Source organism: Parasteatoda tepidariorum, chromosome 8 (assembly GCF_043381705.1).
Source record: "Parasteatoda tepidariorum isolate YZ-2023 chromosome 8, CAS_Ptep_4.0, whole genome shotgun sequence".
In the NCBI taxonomy this organism is placed as follows: Eukaryota; Metazoa; Arthropoda; class Arachnida; order Araneae; family Theridiidae; genus Parasteatoda; species Parasteatoda tepidariorum.
In genome coordinates this window covers 1,652,674-1,671,426 of record NC_092211.1, presented here as the reverse complement: position 1 = coordinate 1,671,426, position 18,753 = coordinate 1,652,674, and the positions used below count along the sequence as shown (strand labels likewise).

Below are 18,753 nucleotides of genomic sequence, written 5' to 3'. Positions count from 1 at the left end.
TATATATATATATAAGAGAGGGAGGGAGCAGGGATACAACAGAAGTTAGAAGAATGGAATTGCTAGCAACACATGAAGAATCTCAAAAGAGATCAATAGTAAGAAAACTTGCATTAAAACAGAGGATTTAAACTCTTGAAAAACGCATGCAGACTCTTAATTTTGAGAAAAAGCAAGTTGGAGGTTATATGTGTCTTATCTGAATTAAGAGTTTTTATAGAGAGTGAATTTGCTCTTGAGAGTGAACTTGCTTTCTGATAGTAGCAACGTACTTTATTTTTCAGCGAAAGATCCCTGAATTGCTACTACATTATTGCAGCGAAACATGTGATTCGTGCATGAAGATGTCACCGCACATTATGTACTTCATGTACGTAAGTTCATTGATATAATATTCCCAAGAAACAGGTGTACCATAGTAAAACTTCAGCGTTTTATCACATCAGTGGGACATTTTTTTAGTAATTGTGAACCTGTGGACACATTAGAGGAACAAGAAGCTCTGACTTTCGTTGTTTTAATAGAAATTAAAAGCAACTTCGAATATGACCGGAAATGGTTTTTACATCAATACATAGTTTGTAGTCATCTGATGCGTCAGTGATTACCATATCGAGCGACTCTTGCAATAACTAATCTAAAAAAAACTTCTAAAAAATATCGGAAGTTCCAAAAAGTCGATACGTTGATACGTTAATAGAGTAGTTAATAATTAACATTAATTCGTAAAGTATGTTGCATAAGTAATAAATATCTAGTTTATAAATCAGGCCTCTCTTCAATCGAATTCAATATTAAATGCTATTAATTTGATGGTTTTTAAATTTTTAAATGTGCCCTAAAAAACCCTATATTTATCAGAAATATAGGGTTTCATTTTTAAACTATACTTTCTTATCAGTGCCAATGAATACTGTTGAAATTCATTTTTGATAAAATTGAAATGTAATTGTTGAACAGAATTAAAGAGTATTTTTGTTCATTTCAGAGACAATAACACCAGAAATGTCAAAAGAAATTTCTGAATGTCAGATTCAAAACTGTGGACCGGCCTGCTTGTGAGTTTTAAATTCGAAAGTTAATTTTTTAACAAAAAAAAGAATGTTTATATGAAAGAAATTATGTTTCATTTGTGTGTATGTTGTTAAGAACATGGATATTTATCTAGGGTTCTCAATAGTCTTTGACCAGTGTAATTTTTAAATCGTTTACTTGCTTCTGATGGTTTAAGTGAGTGAAAAATATTTATTGAGAGTTGTGAACTCAAAGAAATTGCTATATTTTTGTGTTCAAATATCTCCAACCAGTTTATAATTTTAATTTATTAAAACCATTTTCAAGAATGCAAGTTGAAAGGTTTACATAACAACAGAAAAACTATATGATACTGCTAGTGCATTATATTCCTGTCTCTTGCAGCAATTACAACAGCACAAATTGATCTCGATAAAATTATCATTATACGCAGCTAGAATTTGATCCCATTCTGGTTGTCCCATTCTGATCCCATTTGGATTAAAAGACTTATATTGTGAATATTGATGTCTTTCTATGAGACGTTTATCTCTTCCCATTAATAATATTTAAAAATGAAGAGTTGGAGATTGTGTTCGCTTCTGTTTTTGAGAAAGTGAAAAGATAACATCAGCTATAATTAGGCTTAGCGTGACTCAAATGTCATAAACAATGTTGAAACGCATAGCAGTCATGAAAATAGCATATTATTCACAAATTAAAAGCGTTATTTCACGTCAGTTCCTGCTGTCTTTGAAGAATCATGACATAATTTGTACAATGCGCAAAATAAGAAGATATCACCCTGAATAACTTTCGTTTTAATGATCAGATTTTTACGTACTAAATACCGATCCTAATAGTTCCTTGGGGTGACTTTAAATACGCGAATTAATTAGTGCTAAATATTAATTTAATTACGAAATCAGACAGAAAACGTACTTTTTCTGAAGGAACAAATATATATATATATATATTAAGCAATACATTATGTAGGCATACATTAAGCATACATTATGCATTATGTAAGCAATTAAATTGCTTCACATAAACTTATAGCACAAATATAAAGTGTGTAGACTAAACATTTTAATACTAGTGTATAGCAATAAAAATATGGCAAAAATTTTGTCGAATAGAGTCATTCAATATTTAGATATATGACCGGAATTTTCGCGACTTTTTATTCAACCTTTACAACTCAGAAATTTCTTTTTAAAATAATTTTATACAATAATTTTTAAAAAATAAAACTTTTTTTTAAATAATTCTTTCAAATATGTTTTCTAAAATAAAACTATTTATATAAAAAAAAAAGTGTCGAGTTGAAATTTTTTAGTAGATTTACGAAATAACCATTGTAATATTCAATATAAATAATTATTTTATATTACCCAATCACTCAAAAATTTTGAATTCGAAAAGAGAATTCTAGTTAGCGGTAAAGTTTAACTCGAATTAAAACAATTTAAATTAAAAAAAATGGAATTCAGACGTGCAAAGTTTGATTTACCCACCGGATTAGTGAAATTATAAACTTCCCATTTGTATTATTGAAATTTTTTTAGTTTTCTCTTCTAACTGCTGAGGAAAACTTTAAGAGTTCTACTTTGGTAAATACGTGCTATTTACTATTACTGATAATTAGGTTATAATTAATTTAAGCTTTATTGATCCAAATTAGCCAAATTGAGAGCTTTGCGTTATATATATATATGTATATCGGGTCTTGTTTTTTTAAACTCACGTAATAGCTCTCAGGTTGAGACGGTTGCATCTCTTCGTAACTTAAACTGTAAGAAATTCTGGATTAAATGACCCCAGCATACATGTTTATGGTCCTTTTTACAGCAAATTTCATTTTTGTCGGAATATGTTACAGAATAAAAGAATCTGATATAACCGTAATGTTTGCAGCAATAATAACTGCAAAATCACTTAATCACTCTAGTAGAATAAATGCTATTATAAAAATTACAGTAAAATAATTTAAGGTAAAATAGCTTTTACGGATGATGCACCATAAGTGCTTGTTTTTTTACTGTGTAAAAAAAATTCATTGCTTAAAGCATTAAAAATACATTAAACTCTATTATAAAATTCCAATTAGATTTAAAAGTCAAGAGTTTAAATCAATTATTTAGAATAACTAATAGTTTAAACGCGAAAATGAGGCTAATGAATTGCCTCGATTACACTTTTCCAAACTAGTGTGAAAAGAGGATTTAGGTATTAACTTGCTATCGAGATTACAGACTTGTTATCCTCGAACTTAAAACATTATCTGATGCATATGATTGGATATTGTAATGTTTATTCGCATGATATTCATTAAATTCGTATTTGCATAAGTCTATAAGATTATAAATGTAGTTTCATGACGGTGTTAGATATAATTGCCATCACAACTACTTTTGAAAATGCTGAATCTTGAAGATTTAAACTCAAGACACAGTAAAATGTAAATAACTAATTGATCCTGTAAAGTTGGGAACTAATTATAATATTTATAGTAATTGGTTTTCAGTCGAGCAAAGATAACTTGTAAGCAACTTCCTAATTTTTTCATTCTTGCTTTTATTCTTTAACATTGTAAGGATGCTGAACAATACACACAGTGTTCCGCAAACACCGTCCTCAATGTATTGGTTTGAAATATTTTAAATAGAAATCACAAAAGTTTACATATAAGGAGTCACAATATATATATGTAAGGGAAAATTGAAATCCAATAAATCACGTTTAAAGAAAAAGTGGTTTAAAATATCAATATTAATTTGATTCCCCTAAGAAACTTGAAATTGTTTCTAATAGTAATCTTTGAACGACTCTCAGTTTTCCTCGGTAAGCCGAAGCTTGTTTTAATACTTTTATTCCTACTTTACTAGTAAATTTTACGTCAGGTTATGTTAGTATTTTTCTTTCATTTTTTGACCCCCGTTGCATACGTTTTTGTCACAGATTCTTTAGATATATAAAAGCGGTAATTACGAATCACCCTACGAAATTAATACATAAGTCCCTAAAGTCTTTTTTTTCATTAATGTTTATTAAAAGACATATTAAATTTCGATGTCAATGTGACATGCTTTCAAACTTTTCCAAAACAAAAGTATTTTTTCTCCATGCCCACAAGAAATGTATCATGTTTATTCAATCTTGCTTTATTTTGCANATATATATGCATGTGCCCAATAAATATCATTCTGTTATTTCCATTCCTTCCTGGTGTACCACATTTAATGGTTAGTGAATTTTAACTATAGACAAAATTTTAGGGATAATAATTTTTACAGCTTTGATAGTCTACCAGGTAATAAAGTTAAGAGAAACAAAAAATAAAGTACCTGAGAAATTATGGATTTTATAATAATTCTAATGCGCATTCACAAGGTTTTGTATAATTTGCAAATTTTTTTTCTATAACTGATGGAATTGCTAAATGTTAAGTGGCATTTTAAAAACATTGCATTATGTAATGTTCAAGAAAAATATGTTGAATTAATATGTTGTATATAGTAGGATCCTTCTTAAAAAATTGCCACAATCTGCCAAATATTTAGGTTACTTGTTTTTTTAAGATAAAGATGATTTGCAAATAGCATTCTGATGTTTCGATACATACGGAAGCTTAATTATTACCATAAAAAGACATTCTACATGCTCTTCAATTAGTAAAAGTTACATTTGTCATATTTATTTTTTACATACATCTGACTCTAAACAGAGTTCGTAAGGCCTTTAAGATACTGAAATTCTAGCAATAAAACTTATAAGAAAAGATAATAAATTTCATTAACTCAAAATATCTGGTTTAAAAATTTGAATTTTAAAGTAAAAAATAACACTATAGTTACAATATTAGCTACGTTTATCCGCACGTTTACGTTTATCCCACAGAAACCAGAAGATTGAACCTTAGTTCGTGAAAATACGATCATTAGAATGAAAATTGTTCAGAATGATATCTTTTTTATTTTTTCACTGTACATATAGATATAAATAGAGCCATAATAATGTAATTTACATTTAAAAGATTATTCAACAAAGAAATAAACATGTATTATTTTTTAAATTCTTGTAGTGACGTGTTCTACGAAGTTTCTAGGGATGTTTCTGAAATTCGTAAAGTAAGTATGTACAAACTTTTTATTTAAAAAAGTACTCTGAAAAATTATGTTACTTGAAATAATATTTGGATAAAACAATTGTTGCTAGGGACAACCGGACAATGGTCTGATGTAATAAATAGGAATTTATTGGAGTTTTTTTTTATCAATACTTTTTAAAGAAGGGTTATTTTTCAATAGATGGCACCACTATGATAAAATTTAAATTCAATTAAAATGATTATATTTTATGAGAAATTTTTATTTATCCTTTTAAAATGGGATGTTTGGGGTGAATTGGGGGTAGTGAATTGTATTAACATTTAAGGAGGATTGTATCATTAGACTGGAGTGCGGATCATGCCCGATGGAATGTTTGCTTGAGACATCACCGCTGACAGGATCTATCATGGCTGCTAGAAGTGTGTTCTGAGCCAGTATCATCGAGAAAGAGTTTAGAAATAGCTGGAGTCTTGGAGTGAGTTGATCTAGGCTGAAATGCTGAACGGTTGATGTTTGGAAAGAGTCTCTGGATGCAGCGACTAGGTACGCAACATTGAGCGGATGAGCTGTTGTCTGGAAGAAAGTTAATCTGAAGCCTCAGAATAGTTGACGGGAAGTGATAGACTGAATGTCGCTAAGTTCAAGACAGTTGGCAAGAATTGAGCGTTCCTCGACTGAAAGTCGAATGTTTCCCTGGTGCACTCTGTCTTACTAATGGAGGGTCTGAAGAATTGAATGGCGGTCGGAAGCTCGAATTTCTCCTTGTCCACAAGTCTAGCTGCAAACCCGGTGGGCGTTCCAGAAGGTGATCCGCAAGTTCCTTTTGTATTTATGAACTCTAATTTCTTTCTCTTTGAGTAACCTTTTAGAAGAGCAATTTATCCCGAATTTTAAATTATTTCTATCAGGTGTTAAGATACCTATTTTAAGGTGAGCCATGGATATTTAATCTTAATTATCGATTTGATCTAAAGTTTAAATGTTTTTGTAGGTTTAGAATGAGCTAGTATTTTATTTCATAATTGTCTCTTTTAGTGTGAATTTATTGAATGTGATGCCTATGAAATTTAAAAGTGCTTTTTATCAAAAAGTTTTATCTTGAGTATATCAATTTGGAAATTTAAAAGTGTATAAATTGGACATTTTTGTGCACATGAAGGCATCTGGAAATAATTGAAGTTGTGTTTGTTGAAATTTATAGTTATAATGAAATTTAATTTTAATTGTTAAATGCTTCATGTAATTCATTAGTTATTTGTCTATTTTTGAACCTGGTTAACTGTTACCAAAATTCAATTAAAAGATCACAGCCTTGCCAAAGTTTGAAGGGTAACAGTACACTGAATAAAAAAACTGGATAAAAGTCTAAACGTTTTGATACTATGAACTTTTTAATAAGTTTGCAGGGTCACTGCTTACTAATTCGCCATGAATGAAAGGCAATTTTTATTTTGTGCCATATCTGGACGCGAAGAAAATCAATAAGAACCAAACATCAATATTAAGAGAGTCTATATCGAAACAAACATTTACAGTCAGCAACTCATCTCCTACGTGCCCTAGTCAATTCAGTACAAAAATCGTATAAATAATAAAGAGGGGGGGGAGCTTCTCGTGTCGTAATAAAATCACTTATGCCAATATATCGACCATGTATGACCTGAAACACAAAATGTTGGGAATGTTGTTGTTCTGAGCCTTCAAGAAAAAATTAATATTATCTCAAGTCTTCCATGGACTGAAACTGCTTATTTTTTTGGTATATACTGACACAAGACAAGATTCTTGATGGTTTCGTAAAATCATTTTGATGGCTTATGCCCCTTTCAATGTTATTCGTGATGGTCCAACATCATTTGATGGTCACCATCATTCAACAATACATTACGTATTCATGGTTTCTGATATGCCAGCAAACTCCATCATTCCATGAAAGAAAATGGTACTTTTATGATATGATAGTTAACCTTCAGGAGAAGTTTGATTCCCATAGACCAACAATCCACGATGATCCGTGATGGTTTCAGTTATACAATTCCATGATGGTTTAATGCGAATTCTTGTTGGTTCTCGAGAATATACCATTAAAACAATTTTTTTTTATACTGATCCATCACAAATCCGTCTAAATTCCTACATTGGGATGATGGTTGTTCATGTTTGTTCCAACTTTTGTTTTGTGAGAAACTATGATGGAAGTACCTGATTGTTTGACATGACAAAACACCGAAACAAGTTGCTTTTCTTATGTTGGACCATCATAAATCAGTCCTAATTCCTACATCGGGGTGATGGTTACTTTTGTTGGTTACCATCAAACATACAATGGTTCATGATGAAATTATTGTTGTTTACCATCAAAATTATGTTGGTCTATCAATGGAAACCATCAGAAATATCGACTTGGGGAGGATAGGTTTCTTTGGGAACTGAGATTTATTTGAAGGCATAACAAGCATCGGATTATACAAAAACCTTCACTTTGAAGATTTCTCAATGAGGATTGATGCACTGTCCTGCAGAAGAAACTGACTTACGCCGACAAATCTCACTACAAATGACAATAAATGGGTCCTTAGCATATTTTGCTAAACAGTAGCCATCTATGCGCCATGGTGAAGGGGTTAAATTCAGCCGTACCCGAACACTGCAGCCGAAGCCTAGGCACAATGTTAATAAATGCCTATCTTGCTGCAAATTTTATGCACATGATTAGAAAAATAAGAGAAAAACAACATCCTAAGTTAAAAAGATATCCACCTGTTAAGCCGGGGTAACCTGTTCGAGGCTCGTGTTCATGAGATCACGTATTCAAATCCCGCCAGTCAAAGAATTCCCATGTATTATTTGGTGACTGGTTCATGTTAAATCTGTCGGAGTCACAAAATCTTCTAAGTGTCCATAACAAACAAATACCCCTGTAAGGGTACTGAGGGAATTTTGAGATTGATCGTTCTCTGGATTAGGGCGAAATTATTATCTGTGGATAAATGAATTGGCCCATCCTGTAATACGGGCAGTGATGTGTGAGACGCCGAAATCGTATTTTTCGACATAAACAATACCACTGAAAAAAAAAAGAAACGCCCCCCTCTTCCTTCAAATTTTGCCCGGTTTCCCATATCAGACGTGCTGATATTGGTAAGTGGTATTAATACCAACAACACTAATTAAGAGTGAAGATTACAGCTATATTTAGCTTTCTAACTACTTGAGAAGTTTGAATAATGACTTTTTCATATACAAGATTACATTATGTTTATTCTTTTACTTTTCTTGAAACCATTCTAAAACAATTTTTGGAGAAATTAATTTTTGCTTGTACTCTTTACTTAAAATTTTTTTCAGGGGAGATGTAACACTGAAGAAGCAATCACTGAGTAAGAGGACAGACCTTCTTTTTCAAATTATTTCATATTTAGGGATCCTACTTGTTACGAATCTTACAAGTTAATCACCACTACATAAATGCTGAAATTCAGAGTTAGTTTCCTATTAAGATAAATTAGCAAACAGCCAAATATATTTTGATATATTTGATGATTTGTCAGGTTAAATAACATTTTTGAAAACACAGTTGTATATACTTTTTTAACTTTTCTTTTGACGTGAAATCTAAAGATAATATTTAAAAATATCAGTGATTAAGAGACATTCTGTATAAAATCGATAATTTGAAATCAATAGAGTTTGTTTTCTATTAAAAAGTGTAATCTCCGTATTAATGGTGACTGGTACATAATGTCCTTTAACGTCCTTTTAAACGTCCTTTCACCTGGATCAAATTCTATAATAAAACTTTTCATTTCCTGTTATTACCATTCTTACCATTCCTTGTACGGTATAAAAAAATCATGTAACTGGAATGAATATTTTTAATAAGTACTAAGCGATTGTGTGCCAAGCATAAAAAGCTTGAAATAAATTCCACTTTATTTATTCTAATTTGTTTTTCTTAATTCAGTCTTATTACTTTCTTTTTATCAAAGTCTCCTTGACTTTAAATTACGGATTAAAAAAAATTCCTTATTGGAGCCGTTTATGAAAATATTTGTCTTATTAGAGTACTTTTCAAAGGAACTTACCCGCGCTTACGTTACATGGAGCGCAAACCACCCCTGGTTAGCCTAATGGAAAAGAGTCTCTAACCTATGATTCATCTACCACAGAGGATATTTTACATCAGCACTGTGGTCGGTGTGCTGAATTCGTATCGGCCACTTATCGGAGGGGTTAGAACCCGGTTCAATTCATTAGGAAAACGAACGCGCTATCTCCTGAGCCCCAACGACTCCGGTTCAATTATATTTAATTTTATAACCGTCATTGAATAGCCGACCCCATTTTGTGTTTACGACTACCGATGTTCATGTCCGTAGCCTTATAATTTTGAACCTAATCCAGAAGACAAAGGATCTCCTCGATCAAGTATTGAAAGAAATTTGCGCTCGTGGAAGACACTTTGATGGAACTAACCCACATTTGCGTTACATGGAGGCAAAATAAATTAGTACTACTTTCCCATTAGTTTTTGCTTTTGAATACGTAAGTATTTTTTTCTATTCCATTACCGTTGCATTTAAATAAGTAATTCTTAAAAACACTTTAAAAAGAACTAATATAAATAAAATAAGAGCTCGTGGTATCAGTCGAAGTATACATTTGATGACGTAAACCACGCGTGTTACTAAGTAATGTTCAATGAACTCCTTTATTAATAAAAAATTAATTTCCTGCTCGCATTTTTTAAAAAAAATGTATATTACCTAAGTAGATTAAACAATAGATTCTTAACTTTAACTATCTTGAGTTTCATTTATTTATTTATTTTTAAGACTTTCACTATGGATTGAAATTTCTATTGACCTGAGTAACTTGGAAATAACTACATATGACACCAGTCCTAAATTTGAAGTGAGTTTTTTCATGAATATTTCATGATCATTTTTAATTTTTAGCAAATTTTATTTCGAAATCGGAGAATATTGCTTTCACGATGTTTGTCGCAAATAAGGTCAGGAATGAAGCACAAAATAGTTTAATCTTTTAGTTTCAAAGCAGTAAATATTCTCCTTTTCAATAAATAACAAGTATTGATAGCTTGTTATTCATACTATTGTCTAATACAAATATGGTCCTCTGTCTTTTTTTTTTTTGGGGGGNTATATATATATATATATATATATATATATATATATATATATATATATATATATATATATATATATATATATATATATATATATATATATATATATATATATATATATATATATATATATATATATATATATATATATATATATATATATATATATATATATATATATATATATATATATATATATATATATATATATATATATATATATATATATATATATATATATATATATATATATATATATATATATATATATATATATATATATATATATATATATATATATATATATATATATATATATATATATATATATATATATATATATATATATATATATATATATATATATATATATATATATATATATATATATATATATATATATATATATATATATATATATATATATATATATATATATATATATATATATATATATATATATATATATATATATATATATATATATATATATATATATATATATATATATATATATATATATATATATATATATATATATATATATATATATATATATATATATATATATATATATATATATATATATATATATATATATATATATATATATATATATATATATATATATATATATATATATATATATATATATATATATATATATATATATATATATATATATATATATATATATATATATATATATATATATATATATATATATATATATATATATATATATATATATATATATATATATATATATATATATATATATATATATATATATATATATATATATATATATATATATATATATATATATATATATATATATATATATATATATATATATATATATATATATATATATATATATATATATATATATATATATATATATATATATATATATATATATATATATATATATATATATATATATATATATATATATATATATATATATATATATATATATATATATATATATATATATATATATATATATATATATATATATATATATATATATATATATATATATATATATATATATATATATATATATATATATATATATATATATATATATATATATATATATATATATATATATATATATATATATATATATATATATATATATATATATATATATATATATATATATATATATATATATATATATATATATATATATATATATATATATATATATATATATATATATATATATATATATATATATATATATATATATATATATATATATATATATATATATATATATATATATATATATATATATATATATATATATATATATATATATATATATATATATATATATATATATATATATATATATATATATATATATATATATATATATATATATATATATATATATATATATATATATATATATATATATATATATATATATATATATATATATATATATATATATATATATATATATATATATATATATATATATATATATATATATATATATATATATATATATATATATATATATATATATATATATATATATATATATATATATATATATATATATATATATATATATATATATATATATATATATATATATATATATATATATATATATATATATATATATATATATATATATATATATATATATATATATATATATATATATATATATATATATATATATATATATATATATATATATATATATATATATATATATATATATATATATATATATATATATATATATATATATATATATATATATATATATATATATATATATATATATATATATATATATATATATATATGCAAACACTATAATATTTTTCAATAAGCAATATTGTTAAGAACAGGGTAATTTTTAAAAAAATATTTTAATAATATTCAGCAAAATAACTATAAATGAAAACATTAATTTTGCGGAATTAAAATAAACAATGCACCAATAGCATTTTCTTTACGCTAAATACATTTATAAATATGACATTATATATATATGTTATAATATTTCTCTATATACAATATTGTTAATGACAGGAACAAATCGAATTAAGATTTAAAACCAGATTAAACTTACGAATTAACGTTTTAGAAAACAAATAATCAGATTAATCAATATATCAATACGAAATAAGTTGAGATGTTGTAAAACTGAAGAATGAAATTCTAACTCTTTTGTGATTGGTTGCATCTCTGAAAAAGAAAATTCAGACTTGTAAATCGCTCTTTTAAGCTTGCCGTTTTCAGACATGTGATTGGCTGTTGTGAACGGCGGTTATTCTTCATTATTAACTGCAAAATCGTGCTTTAAAACTAAAATAAATAAAAATTTAAAATTATGTAAAAGATTTGAATGCCCTAAATGTCTTCCCTGAAAGATTCTGAATGAATTGATTCCTTAATCTTAGATTTTCATCACGTAGTTAAAAAGTTTTTCAGGGGACAAAATTAACTGCAAAAACTTTTTTTTAGAATAGATTATATATAAAAATTTCTAGTTTTAAATATAATGAAAAATGTTCAATTAATTTTGATTTAGAAAGTATATATTTCTATGCTGAATCAATGGTCTCCAAATTCGCCCCTATAACTTTCTATCTGACAATTTTTCAAAATTACTATTTTTCATGATTATCATGAGAATATTTTTTAATATTATCAGCATTTCTTTAAAAGAAACAATTTAAGTATTAATCAGTTATAAAGGTATAATTATCAATAGTTGTGTTTAATGTCTTTTTATTTTTATTTTAGAGCATTGAGCATTTTGGTAGCATTGGAGGCTATGTTGGAATGTGGCTGGGTATATCATTAGTTGCAGTTTTCGATTTCTTGAGTACAGCGCTTGCTTTGCTGAAATTTCCTTTTCGAAATTTTACTATTAAAAAGACCAGAGTACTCAGCATAAATCATCAAGAAAGTAACAAGTAAGACTTTTAAGTTTACAAAAATCAAAGATTTTAAAAAGCTATTAAACTCAAAGAAGGAGGGGGTAATAATTTGTGCAATGTGAATAAATGTACATAAATTGATACTTATGCGACCTCTAAACAGGAACCTTCCTCAGAGTCAAATACAATGCTTTATCTTAAAATAACGTTGCAGAGCGTCTTTTAAGTATTATTGATTCCAACTATAATCTCGCAATCCACCAATCTCTCCGAATTGAGCTTAAACATTTTGATTGTTTTACGTTATTAAACGAAAACCAGTTCTTCAATTGCAAAGATTTTGAGTGTATTGGAAATCATTTTCTCCCCTGCTAATAAACTCATTTATCTTAACCCTTTTTAGGCCAAGTAAGTGAATTTTATAAAATGAAGAATATTTTCCTTGAAATATGCTTACATTACACTTAATAAGACGCATAAAAAATTCCGTGTGTAAAATTATTTATTTTTTATTTAAGAAATAAAGTGGGGAATATAAGCGACATTCGCCAAATCAATGAAAAAGCCATCAAGTTGAAAGCTTCTTTTTTTATGATTTTTTTTTTTTTACTTACAGACTTGAAACTTTAATCCTCCATAAAATATACTGATGAATCTCAAAAGCAATAATTATGCATTTTCAAAAAGTTCTATTAGTCAATAATTGTTTTAAGTTTTAAAAAAAACTTTAATAGTTTAAAAATTTCTCAACAGAAAGTGTTTACTCTAATTGAATTACTATTAATTTTTGGGATATTTTAAGAAACCTAGACAAGTAGAAAAATAAAATTAGTGAAAAATATATGTCCTAGTGTAAATAAAAAGATATTTATTGATCCTATTGATTGCAATGGAATTCATCAAGTCACAGTTGGAATTCAAATTATAGGCTTGAGTTTTCTTCGACAAAAAACATTCAGCACTGTTCCACACCTTCCGAACTTAATTTTTAAGAATATTTTGAAGAACTCTAATAATTTATTTAAGGATTTTTCAAGTATCTAACCTTTTCCCAATGTTTGGAAACTCATTTTAATTTAATCAGTTCCACCTGCAGTTCTCACCAAATCCCCTCACTCCTATTTCTTATCTCTGCATTGTTTTTACCTTCTTCAAACTCGCTCTTTTGTTCCCATTGGTTAAAGCAATTTACACTTGTCTCCGGATTCTCTACGTCTCCGGATTCATAGACAGTGATGAAGGTTTTTGTTTATGGAACTGAAACTACAGTATGTCAATTTATATAATTTTTTTGTGCTTTATTCACTTTTTTTTCTACACTATTAATCTTCTTACAACCACATTCTTACAAATTACTGCAGTACAATGTTTAAATTACTGTAAAAAAAAGAAGTATGCTCCCCGAAAGAATTGCTTTTGAAACTTTAGAAGTTAAATAACAGACTTTGACAGCGTGGAACAAAAATACAGTCGCGTACTTGAGAATTTAGGCATACTCTATAAGCAGCACTTAAAATTTTAACACTTAACACTAGCGCACTTAAAATGTAGTATTAAAAACACTTGAAACTAGTTTGGTTGCTTTTCCTGGGGTTTTATGTTTAAAGATAATTTTGAGTATTTAATAGTACGGATTCGAGATGGAACCCTCGAAATGTTAGTATTTCAGTGATCAGTGGGGAAAATTTAATTATTTTCGTATTTTATCATCTAAGATAAAATACACAAAATGTTATGTTATCATCTGAGAAAGGTCGTATGTTTAAACTTATACTTATTAAGAACTAATCAGCAGAATTCGATCAAATTTTAGATTCTGTCATTCAAAAATTTCCAGCTTAAAAATAATTAAAGGCTTTATATACCCTGCAATTTAAAAAAAACTTTTAACTACTGGTAAATTAAATTTAAAAAAAAAACAATTAGTTACATTGTTACATTGTGATATTACTTTTGGATAAACAAGTTAAAAAATTGTGCGCAGAAGTATCTTGATTCGATTCATTAATTCCGGATATATGGCGATTAGTGTTTCGAAAATTGCCTTCAAAAGTTACAAAATTGTTTGTTAGAGACTTCTATGGAAACATTTTCATTAAAATCTTATAGATTATAGTGTTAGGTAATTATTTTAAGCAGCATCTTGTACTACACTATAAGGAATCGGTCAACATTGTAAAAAAAACTTTACTACAGGAATTCATTAAATAGGAAAGAACAGAAAGTTATCGGCTAGTAATAATTCGAAAGCATGTGTTATGTAATGTAAAAATGTATTTCTATATAGAAGGGGAACTAGGTATCTCCTTTAAGAATTAAATCCTATACCACCAAAAGGTATGGATCAACATGTTCAAACGTTTTATGCTCCATTTCTCTTAAATAGTATTTTTTGAAATCATTCTTAAGAGTTAAAAAGAGAAGTCATCATTATCCTTTCTAATACATAAAAAAATTAACAAATTTAAAAAAGACATTGTTTTCGCAAATGATAAAATTTAGTTTTACTTGCCTCGACTTGAAAAAAAAATACTTTAGGAGCATAGAAGAAAATCCCTTTTATGTTGAACCACCAAACTTGAAACTTCTCAAAGAGTTTTCATATTGGCAGCCAGCATATTAAAATAATGCCTGTTAAGACTAATGAGCATGATTATTCTTACTAGCTACTAATGCTAATAGAAAAGAGCTGAAAGTTATCGGTTTGTTATAATTTGAAAGCACGTGTTATGTAATGTAAAAATGTATTGCAATATGAAATCAAAATAATCCTTGTTAAGACTAATGTTCATGATTATTCCGACTAGCTACTAATATGCAAAGCGCAGTGCTGAAAGTCCAGCAGATTAGTAACATTCTTCCTATCAGATATTCTGCAATGGAAACCTTAATAAATCTTTCCGAACATTCCAGCAAGCATGAAATCAGCTAAATTATATACATTATGAGTCACTAAATAATGTATTTTTTAAAAAATAAAACAAAATCGTTTCATATTTGAAATAGCTACTGATGAGACCATTGAAAGCAAGTCAAATATTTAAATTATCTAAAACCAGTTTACTTGATGATGAAACTGAAGAACAGTAATTATGAAACTGATAAGGTGTTTTTTGATGTTTTTAATATTTACTTTGCATTTGTCGACCAACAATCGTTTTCTCTCTGTCTTTACTAATCAATTTAAACCTTCTAACGTGCGTATGCAGCCTGTCCTTATTTGGACTTTCTGCTATTAAACACCACATTTAATCAATCTAACGTACATATAATATTTTTTTTAATAATTCTAAACCTATACATTTCCATATTAATTAAGAAACACTCTTAAAGTCAATAAGAGAAAGAATACATAAATACATAACGCACATAAAAAATTTTTAACTGTAAGAGACTTTATATCACAAACTCTCGTAATACAAAGCCCTTATTATTATTTCTTTGTTATAAAAAATAATTCTGTCTTTATTATATTTTTGATCTTAAAACCTTTTTGTTGTTAACAATCATATATTTTCTGACTCCGTTTCCCTTCAGGAATGTTGAAAAGAGAGAAAACAAATTTTGGTCCAATTATTTGACGAATGCCTTTCGGGATTCGATGCTGAGTGGCGTTCCACAGATTCTTATGGCTGAGAGTAAAATCAAGAAATACGCTCTTTTATTGGTCTTTTTGTCTTGTTTAGCGGGATATACTTATCAATCTTCTGAATTCCTGAAACTGTTTTGGAAGTATGAAACTGTTGTTGATATACAACTAACTAACAGTAAAGTGACGGAATTACCTTCAATCACTATTTGTAATTATGATGGGTAAATATTTTAAAACTCTTTCATTACCAAATCATGCTTGTTTATCTTATAATTTTCAATATAACTGATGAGCGTAGAAGAAAAATGTTTCAGGAAAAAGTTTTCAATAAAATTCAACTCAATTCTACTCAACTATACAACACTCTGGATCCCAATAACTGATAAATTCAGGGGGTGGGATAAAAGACATCAAGAGAATAAAAAGTTGTCATTAAGCATTATCTCAAAAAACGCAATGCAAGCTCCGTATGAATCTAGAGGTGATATAGAAAGGTAATGGCGTGGAGATATTCTACGATACAAAAATATGCACTTATATACGCACTTTGGAGATAGAAAAATATCTCCGTGTGCATCCGAGATTCCTTTTTACGTCATTGTAGTCTGTCGAACGATGACGCATAATAATTAAAAAAAAATCTTTTTGTAGTTTACTAATCTTTAATATCATTCATTGTTTTTCATCACTCCTGGAGCTTGTCAGTCAAATTGTTCAGAGCGGAATTTTTATTGAGAGGAATTCTCAACATTTTTTATTTAAATTAAAGTCTATCTTCATATTAATTCTCAAATTCAACGAATTTTTCAAAGTTTTGAAATGATATTTTTTACATTTAATTATAAATTAGTACAAAAAAATTTTTAATTTCATTTAATATTTCTGAAGTTATAGTACGAAAGCGCTAGTAAAAAAAAATTTTTTTTCTAAAACTTTCCATATTTCTATGAAAATTTAAGCTAGGTTTACGATATTTTCTACAGTTATTTTTATATAAGATAAAATCAAGCTTCATATTATTTCTCAACGCAAATTTTGATTTTTATATTTGATTATAGTACCATGCAATATGCAATATATTTTGTTTCCAATAAAATTTGTTAACAAATATATCGAAAACACAGAATTTCTGAAAAGTAATAGAGCGAGCAAAGTGTGTTTTTTGAAACAAAATAACGGACATATTACCATTTAAAATGAATCTGAGTAATTTTATTTTCATTTAAGCTATGATATTTTTCCCATTAATTTCATTTTTTAATAAATTAGTGAGAAATTAAAAAACTCTCTCTGTCATTCAATTTTGCAGATCAAATATATCGAAAATATGTGAGGAGATTAAACCAGATTGGTGCACGCCATTATGGGAAGAATATCGAGATCCATTTGAGGCATGTAAATGCTTACCAGAGCGTATTTGCGAAAATGACACTTTGATAGATAAAATGGTTAGTAAATATAAATTCCTTTTCCGATTGAATTCTGCATCAGGATTGCATGAAATCATTGCAGTTGATTTCTCTTCCAACTTCGAGTCTTTCACTTCATCAATTTGTCATTGTGATTTTCGATAATAAAATGGCAATTTATTTGATTTAGGAGAGAGAGTGCATTGTTTAAACAGTAAATATTTTATTAAAGATGAGAATTGTTTTAAACCTTAAAAGCAAGGAGAGTTATTTGGGGGTATAACCAATTTTTAAAAAGAAAATCCACTGAAAGGGATCGTTTTTTCCCAAACTATTTCTGCTATTTGTTTAATAACTTCCAATGCTTTTTATTAAATTTTTAAAAGATTTTAAAAATATTTTATTTATAATTTTTCCTCTTCTCCTTAGAACTGTATTAATTTTTTCCTTTATATATATATATATATATATATTTAAAATTTAAGTTTTAGTTTTACTTTACAGTAGAGAGAGCATCAAATAAATAAAAAGCAAAGTTGTGCAAGAA

General features: G+C 26.8%; 1 protein-coding gene across 1 annotated transcript in view; it reads left to right on the top strand.

Moving 5' to 3' along the window:
- LOC107436604 (uncharacterized) overlaps nucleotides 1-18,371 on the top strand; it is a 70,636-nt gene extending 52,265 nt beyond the window's left edge. The window contains exons 11-17 of the mRNA XM_043052114.2: nucleotides 989-1,058; nucleotides 5,099-5,144; nucleotides 8,475-8,506; nucleotides 9,962-10,040; nucleotides 13,069-13,241; nucleotides 16,743-17,018; nucleotides 18,107-18,371. Of these exons, the coding sequence (XP_042908048.2) occupies nucleotides 989-1,058; nucleotides 5,099-5,144; nucleotides 8,475-8,506; nucleotides 9,962-10,040; nucleotides 13,069-13,241; nucleotides 16,743-17,018; nucleotides 18,107-18,371 (941 nt within the window). The remainder of the gene's footprint in view (nucleotides 1-988; nucleotides 1,059-5,098; nucleotides 5,145-8,474; nucleotides 8,507-9,961; nucleotides 10,041-13,068; nucleotides 13,242-16,742; nucleotides 17,019-18,106) is intronic.
- The last annotated feature ends 382 nt before the right edge of the window (nucleotides 18,372-18,753 follow it).